This window comes from Capsicum annuum, chromosome 10, assembly GCF_002878395.1.
Source record: "Capsicum annuum cultivar UCD-10X-F1 chromosome 10, UCD10Xv1.1, whole genome shotgun sequence".
NCBI classification, from domain to species: Eukaryota; Viridiplantae; Streptophyta; class Magnoliopsida; order Solanales; family Solanaceae; genus Capsicum; species Capsicum annuum.
The window spans coordinates 218,493,564-218,501,900 of record NC_061120.1 but is presented as its reverse complement, the minus strand read 5'-3'; the positions used below and the strand labels follow the sequence as shown (position 1 = coordinate 218,501,900).

Genomic DNA, 8,337 nt, shown 5'->3' with positions numbered 1-8,337 from the left:
ATCATTTTTTTAAATTTTATTTTTATTTTTTTTTTTTTTTTTTTTTTTTTTTTTTTTTTTTTTTTTTCTCTCTTTTTTTTCTCTTTTTTTTCCTTTTTTTTTTTTTTTCCCTTTCTCTAAACTTTTTTTTCTTTTTCTATTTTCATTTTCTTCTTTTTTTCTATTTTATTTTATTTTTTTTCTTTTATTTTTACACTTCTATTTCTCTTTCTTCCTTTTTTTTTTCTTTTTCACTTCTCTTTTTTCGTTTTTTTCTTTTTATATTTTTTTTTTTTTTTCTTTTTTTACTTTTTTATCTCTAACTTTTATTTTGAAAAGAAAAATATGTATATTACATACACATATTAAAAAAGCATACAAAATACATAGTCATACAGCTATGGATATGTATTTACAGTACAAAACATACATATGTATTTACGAAATACATATCATATTTATATTAAACAGTAACAAATATAACTATACTATATATTTTCATATGTATTTGTGAAATACAAAGGTGACTCATATAAAATAAAAATATACATATGGATCAGGTATGTATTCTGTAAATACATATGCAGAGCTATATATATTTTATACGGTGTTGGATTTGTCTTTGAATTATACATACTATGTCATTTTAGAAGGTAACATATGTATTTACTGTTTTAAGATATGCATCATGTATTTTTTCACTACCTATATGTATATGTATATAATTGTTATTTTTATTATAAAGATTTTGTGTCATATATGTTTATATATACATGTGAGTCAGATATGTATTTCTGTAAATACATATGCAGATATATATGCAGATCTGTATGTCTATTTATTTTGTATATTTTTTTAATATGTATATATGATATAGATATTTATCTTTTAAAAATAAAAGATAGATATAGTAGAGTATAAAAAAAATGAAAAATAAAAATTCAAAAAAAAAAGAAGTGAAAAAGAAAAAAATTAAGAAAGAGAAATATAAACTAGAAATTGAAGTGTAAAAAAAAAATGATTTTTTTTTAAAAAGAAGAAGAAAACAAAAACAAATATGAGAAAAGGAAAATAAATAAATAAATAAATAAATGAAAAAGGAAAAAAAAGAAGAGAGGTAGAGGAGAGAAAATAAAGCGGAAAGAAAAAAAATGGAAAAGAAAAATAAATAAAAAAAGATAAAAAAATGAAAAATGCTAACAAGAAAAAATAGTTAGAGATATAAAAGAATGATATTTTGAAATTTTGAAGATCATGGAAATAATTATCTTCATATTTGAGTTTGATTTGAAAAATGAATCTACTAATTTAAATAAGAGTAATTTATGGAAATTTAATTAGATGAGATAATTATTCCTTATTTAACTTAACTAATTTGAGTAAAACAAGAGCAGTGAATCTTGTTGTATATGTATTTGTATAACAATAGTTTACTTAATACAAAATACAATTTGTTATTTTTTATAATAATGAAACCGTTACTATAAAAGTAACAATTAAGACTCTTTGTTATTTCTAAAATTTTATCTTTTGTTTTCCTCCCTTTTATTCAATACGGCGCTTTCTCAGTTTTTTGGCTTGTGACAGTGAGGGTATTGGGGGTAGGGCGGGGGTGAGGCGTAGTCTAGTTATTTTTATTTTTTTTCTCATTTCAATATCTACTAAATTGAATTATGCATTGCATGATCAATTTCGTAAAACGGTGTGCTTTCAATAGAGTTCTTTTTTCAATTTTCAGTGAGTTGAATCCGAGGCGGCTGGTGAAGAGACGTAATCTTAATCATCCATCACAACTCATATTAGTTCTTTGAAGGCCATGTTGGTATATATATATATATATATATATATATATATATATGTACATGTAAAAGAAGAGTTGTACTCTTCGTTAGGTTACTAATCCATATTCAATATCTATATTGAGTTTCAATTTATTCAAAATTACGTTGTGTAAGATCGATCCATTAAAAGGATCAAGCTATCTATCCGAATTTTTTCATACATCGCTCCCTTGAGAATTGAAGTTATTAGTCAAGTACTAACGTAGTAACGTTCATGACTCCCACATCAAACCTCTAATTGAGAGTAGAGGAATCATGTATCGATAACACCATAACCATTCTGTTAAAAGCAAAAAGAAACTTAAAATCTAATTAATAATAATATTTCCTTCATTCCATATTAGTTGGTTATCTTACAAAAAATAATTATCCTGTGTTAGTTGGTCACCTAACTAAATCAAGAAATAATAATTAATTTTTTTCACATTACCCTTACAATTAATACATTTTGAGAGTGTTTACATTATTTGTAAAATTTCTAATTTTTTTTTAATAGATAAATTAGTAAAATTATATTTTTATTTATGATATTTTAATATACGTGTAAAAAGAAAAGTATGCTCCCAATTGATTTAATTGTTTTGAGCTAGGCTAGTTTCTATGGGTTACCTAAATGCATGCACTGATAAAGTTGGACTTGACTTTGTGTTAGACAGCTTATAGTATAGGTTCTATGTGAATTTAATAATTTTTATTCATTATAAAAATATTTAATTACAATTTGTATTAGTATTGAATTATATTAATTTGAAATCATTCTTAAAATTATAAGTAAAATTTAAATTTAAAATTTTTTTTTTTAGAACATATGCATTATATCTATGTCTCTTATTGGACAAACACCTTACTAAATTTCAAATTGTATTGTTGTATTTTATACAGACAAATAACTGAAAAAGACACACACCATATTTATAAAAGTAGCTTTTAAATTAAATTTTTAAAATTAATATGTTCCTTTTATTTGGAAATATATAACCTATAGGACCTACATTCTTTATTTCTTCTTTATTGCGCAATTAATTTCCTTCTTTTAAATGCATTTATTTTTAATATTTGTAATATTGACAATTAGGTTATATGCAATAAAGTAAAGTGTCCCTATATATATTTTATTGGTTGTGTAATAAAGTAAAATTTGACCACGTGGTTGTAAGATATACACATGTACATTTATATGAATTATTAAATTAATTACAAGTGGTTCCACACACGTAAGGGTACTTAGAACCACATTATTGGTTTGAATGTTGTACGAGCTGAAAATAAATTCACTTTAAAATAATAAAGGCGTATAAAAATTTACTGTAATAATTTAAGTGTGGCATCAATCTTTCAAGACAAGTTTAGAGTAGATTTAATGAATATGTATGGTTATTTTAAATTCGAGTTTTGAGGATAAAAAAATCGTTTTGAGAGAGTGTTTTACGTCTATGAAGTTTGTTTATAAGATGATAGTTAAATTTTGTAATTTTTGTTGCATCTTATTATCAAATACATTGTTATGTAACATCGAAAAATATATTTTTATGTAACATACAATTTGGTGCGATCACGTTATTATTTTATTCTTTTTCCATTTTAACCCTACTTATTATTAATATTCTTATATTGCCTTTTATTCTACATTTTATTAATTTACTACACTACACCGATCCTATATGCCCTACTTTTATCTGTGGTATTGTAAATTATTGTTTAGATTTAGAGGCGAAATCAGAATTTTCATTATGACGATTCATAAGTGAACATATGAACTAATCGAAGGGGTTCAACATTTACTATATATACATAAAAAATAATTTTAATCACGTATATATAACATAATTTTCCATCGAAGGAATTTCGGATGAACCTCTAGCTCAAGAGTAACTTCACCCCCATTCAGACTGTCGATTCGACTGTAGACATCTAAAATTTGTGGACAATCCAAATTCTGTTAGAGTTCTAGAAAGCTACTTTACCCTAAATCTCGCCTATTTAAAGGGTAACATGTTCCATGAAACAGACATCTGGAATATCCCATAAGCTGATGGGTATGCGTAAAAAGATCGGGATCTCTAATATTCCACAAAATCAGAATATTCATAAAGAGATCATCCTATGTTCGAGAATAAGCCACTAACGGCCCGGCCCTCGAATTACGGAGAAAATCAAGAGAGAAGAATCAAGGGAAGAACAGATTTGTAACCACAATCGTTTATCAATAAAAAATTCTTGTTTCTTCATATTTTTATTTGTGATTAAAATTTATTTTTCATGAATTTAAATTATGTTGCAAACAGGACGTTTTACAAAAACAACACAATTTATACCAATAATACTATTTATATCAAAAAGAAATTATGTTTCGTGAAACAATACATGAACCTTTAATTGATATTAATTTGAATTAGTAGAATCAATACACGTCATGACGAATTGTTTGAAATAGAAAAGAATGGTAATGTGAATCATGCATGAGGGGAATGACGGCGTGTCAGGTTCATTGTACTTAAAAGTTCAAATGTTGTTGTTTTTCTTATAACCAAAACAAAAAAATCTTTTACATGAATATTGTTCAAAAATCAACTCAAAATAGATAGTAGATTCATTGCACTAGAAACTTAAAATTATGATATACTAGTGTATATTAAGTGTGTATATCTATCCATTTATATATATATATATATATATATATATATATATGTTTTCAATTTCTTGTTACATAATATTTTGTTTAGGAAACAACCCACAAGGAGAGTCTTCTTGTTAATAATACTATATAATATAATGTCTCTCCTTTTGTCACTTGATTGGACTTTCAATAGGTGAGTTATGCAAACATATAGTGAGTATTTGTTCATGAATCTTTGCTATATACATTGAAGCTATATTATTGCTTTCTTCGTTTCGAGTTTCAACTTGACATAATATATATAGATGTGTCTTTTAACTTGACTTTAACTAGCATATGCGTTCTCTGACTTTGAGTGTGCATAAGTAGACACTTATTCAACTTGTATAAAGTTGAACGAGTAGACACGTGCGTTTTATGGGACGTCCTATGTGTATTATGCCACATAGGATGCGTGTGTTTACGTGTTCAGTTTTATACAGATTTAAGCACCTCCTTGTATGCATCTAAAGTTGGAACTTGGAAGGCATAGATGTCAGTTGAGACCAAGTTAAATGACACACTTATGTATTATGCCTTTCGATTCGTATTGCATAACTTGATTCGATATAAAAATTAATAAAGTGAGACCGGAGTGGATATGCTTGTTAATTCTTACGCGTTGCAAATATGACTTAAATGATGATCTCAAAATTGAGTATTTATGCGCTTCGATTCCCCTTTTTAGATTTTGGACTAGATTATCAATGATCATATATTTGAGTCCATTGGACTTCCATCCAAATTAAGCACTCAAAAGTTCATTTGTCAAGGCCCAATTCTTCTTCCTTCAAAGCCCATTTTCAAATTTTTTTATGTTAAAAGCAAAGTTGACAATAGTTTTTAGTGAAAATATCTATTTTAGATAAAATGTATTTTCTTTTTAACTCAATATATATTTTGTGCCCAATTTTTGAATTTTCATTTCACATTAAAGGATTCTAAGCATTTAAGTAGAGGATCCTATGCATTTACATCTAATTAATACATAGTAGCTAAAGAAAGAGTATCATGATAATTATGTGGCTTCTTAATTAAATAGTAACCAATTTAATATCTATCATGTTGACCAAGTTACTTTGATCATATCCTATAGAATTTCACCATTAAATCAATTCTTTATATACAATCAAAGAGAGTGTTTTTTTCTTCACAATTATACCACCCCACCAACGCACACACAAAATGAAAATGGAAGACAAAGGAATGTTTTTTCTTCTTGTTCTTCTAATTTTTTCTTTTGTGAAAAATACCAATGGGGATCAAATAGATGATATTTGCAAAAAAAATCTTGATCCAGATCTTTGCACAAATTCTCTTAGAAAAGATCCAAAAGGTGCTAGTGATGATTTTAAAGGCCTAGCTATTACAATTTTCAATTTATGTTTAAACAATGCCAAAGACAATTTAGGTCAAGTCCAAAAATTGGCCCCTAGTAAATGCCAACCAACTTGTGTTCAACAATATAATTTGGCTATTAATACTTATATTCCAAATGCAATTAGACAAGTTGGATCTGATCAATTAACACAAGCACGTGTATCAATTTTGCAATCTGGTGATAGAGCTCTCACTTGTGAAGATTCATGTGGTAAATCTCAATTAAGTCAGACAAATAATGATTTTGTTCATTTTGTACAAGTGGCTGCTGATGTTTTGAAAACTAAAATGTAATGAATTTGTATCAAATATTGTCAGTGATATGAAGTGTTATGGATGAATTTATGTCAAATATTACTAGTGATATAAAGTGTTACGGATTTATATGAATTTATGTCAAATATTGCTAGTGATATGAAGTGTTACGGATTCAAGATTTAAATTTTATATGAATTTGTGTCGAATGTTGCTAGTGATATGAAGTGTTACGGATTTAAGATTTAAATTCTGTGTGAACTTGTGCCGAATGTTGCTAAGTGATATGAAGTGTTACGGATTCGAGATTTAAATTCTATATGAATTTGTGTCGAATGTTGCTAGTGATATGAATTGTTACGGATTCAAGATTTAAATTCTATATTGTTATGAAATATAAAGTAAAGAAGAAGAAGAAGAATGGAGAGAGAAGAGACAATGATTATTATTTTTCTTGATAGGTTGAATTACAACGAAGGAAATTCTTTTAGGTTTCTAACTTTTTCATAAATAGACATTCACTATATATGGTAAGTAGATATTCACTATATATGGTAATATATTTATAACACTCCCCCTTAAATGTCTAATTGATAGATAATGTGTGCCTCATTAAAAACTCACTAGAAAAAACCCTGCAGGGAAAAAAATCTAAAGAAGGAAAAAGAGTACACGTCTCTAACAATACACATATAGGCTGCCTCATTAAACACCTTACAAGGAAAACCTAGTGGGACAAAACCTCATAAGGGAAAAAGAGTACAACGCGTATTAACTCCCCCTAATACGAATATCCTTGAACCTTTGCATCCCGATCTTGTGCACCATCTTCTTGAAAGTTGCAGTTGGAGGAGACTTAGTGAATAAATCAGGCACATTGTCACTTGAACGGATATTTTGCACGTTAATATCACCATTCTTTTGGAGCTCATGTATATAGAAAAGCTTTGATAAAGTGTGATTCGTTCTATCTCCTTTTATGAATCCTCCCTTAAGTTGTGTTATACATGCTTCATTATCTCCATATAAAATTATGGATACATTGTCACATTTCAAACCACATTTTTGTTGAATGAGATGTATCATGGACCTCAACCATACACATTCTCGGCTTGCTTTATGAATAGCGATTATCTCAGCATAGTTTGATGAAGTGGCTAGATAGTGCTTTATATATCTCCAAGATATGACAATATCCCCATATGTGAATTGTATGTTTGAGACCGAGCTTTATGTGGGTCAGATAAGTACCTAACATCAGCATGACCAATAAGATTGAGACTGCAATCTTGCTAACAAATTAACTGAAAAGGTTATATCAGGCCTTGTAGTATTTGCAAGATACATGAGTACATCAATTGCACTAAGATATGATACTTCATAACCAATTCAACTCTTTATATTTCTCATGTCAACAAATCAATTGCTTTGAAAACTCTACAAGAGTACCAATAGTTTTCACATATGGACTATAAATAAGTTTTTCAGAAACTTTTATATGCTTCAAACATTTTAAATCCTTACAAATTTTCAAATAAATTATGTCAAGTGACAATAGTCAGTACTTCATGTGTGACATCTTCAAGTGTTTGGATTGCAAATGAAATAAGTTTTACGCTTGTCAAGATGCGTCCTTTCATGTCACTTGATAAATGTTTCTATGCCAGCATGCTTAAATAAACATAGAATTCAGATCCTCATAATCTTTTACAATATTGGGCCAATATTGTATCTAAGATATTAATGATATATTATTTGTATCGGTTCACAATGTGACATAACATTTTGAGATCTTATCACTTCATTATTTTCAGTTACCTGAACCACTCATAAGATTTCATGAAGCGTTATATCGTAGACTCTTCAAGAACACATTGCCGTCTTATTATGACTATTTTCTCCTTTTTTAAAGATTATTTCATTTGGAACCGATTGGTCTACCACACTTTACGTATGTGTATACTATGTCTTTTAGGGACACAAAATAGGAGCACTTGCAGCTTAAATATGAGATGTTATGAGATGCTTTCGGCATTTGCCTTGAATTATCTTTTGAATGAGGATATGATGATAATTCCTAACATATTTCATAGCTGCTTATAATCTCTGCTTTATGTTAGAAAAACTTACATCCTCTATCTTCTTTGAGGAAATCATCTTTGTGCATTATGGTATATTTATTAATCGCACGTCAAAACTATTAGATGGACGACGCGTGGTTCCTGA

The 8,337-nt window shown here is 27.7% G+C and overlaps 1 protein-coding gene across 1 annotated transcript; it reads left to right on the top strand.

Moving 5' to 3' along the window:
- Nucleotides 1-5,667: 5,667 nt before the first annotated feature.
- Nucleotides 5,668-6,150, top strand: LOC124887902. The gene has a single exon (XM_047397830.1). The coding sequence runs from the start codon at nucleotides 5,668-5,670 to the stop codon at nucleotides 6,148-6,150; it is 483 nt and encodes a 160-aa protein (XP_047253786.1).
- The last annotated feature ends 2,187 nt before the right edge of the window (nucleotides 6,151-8,337 follow it).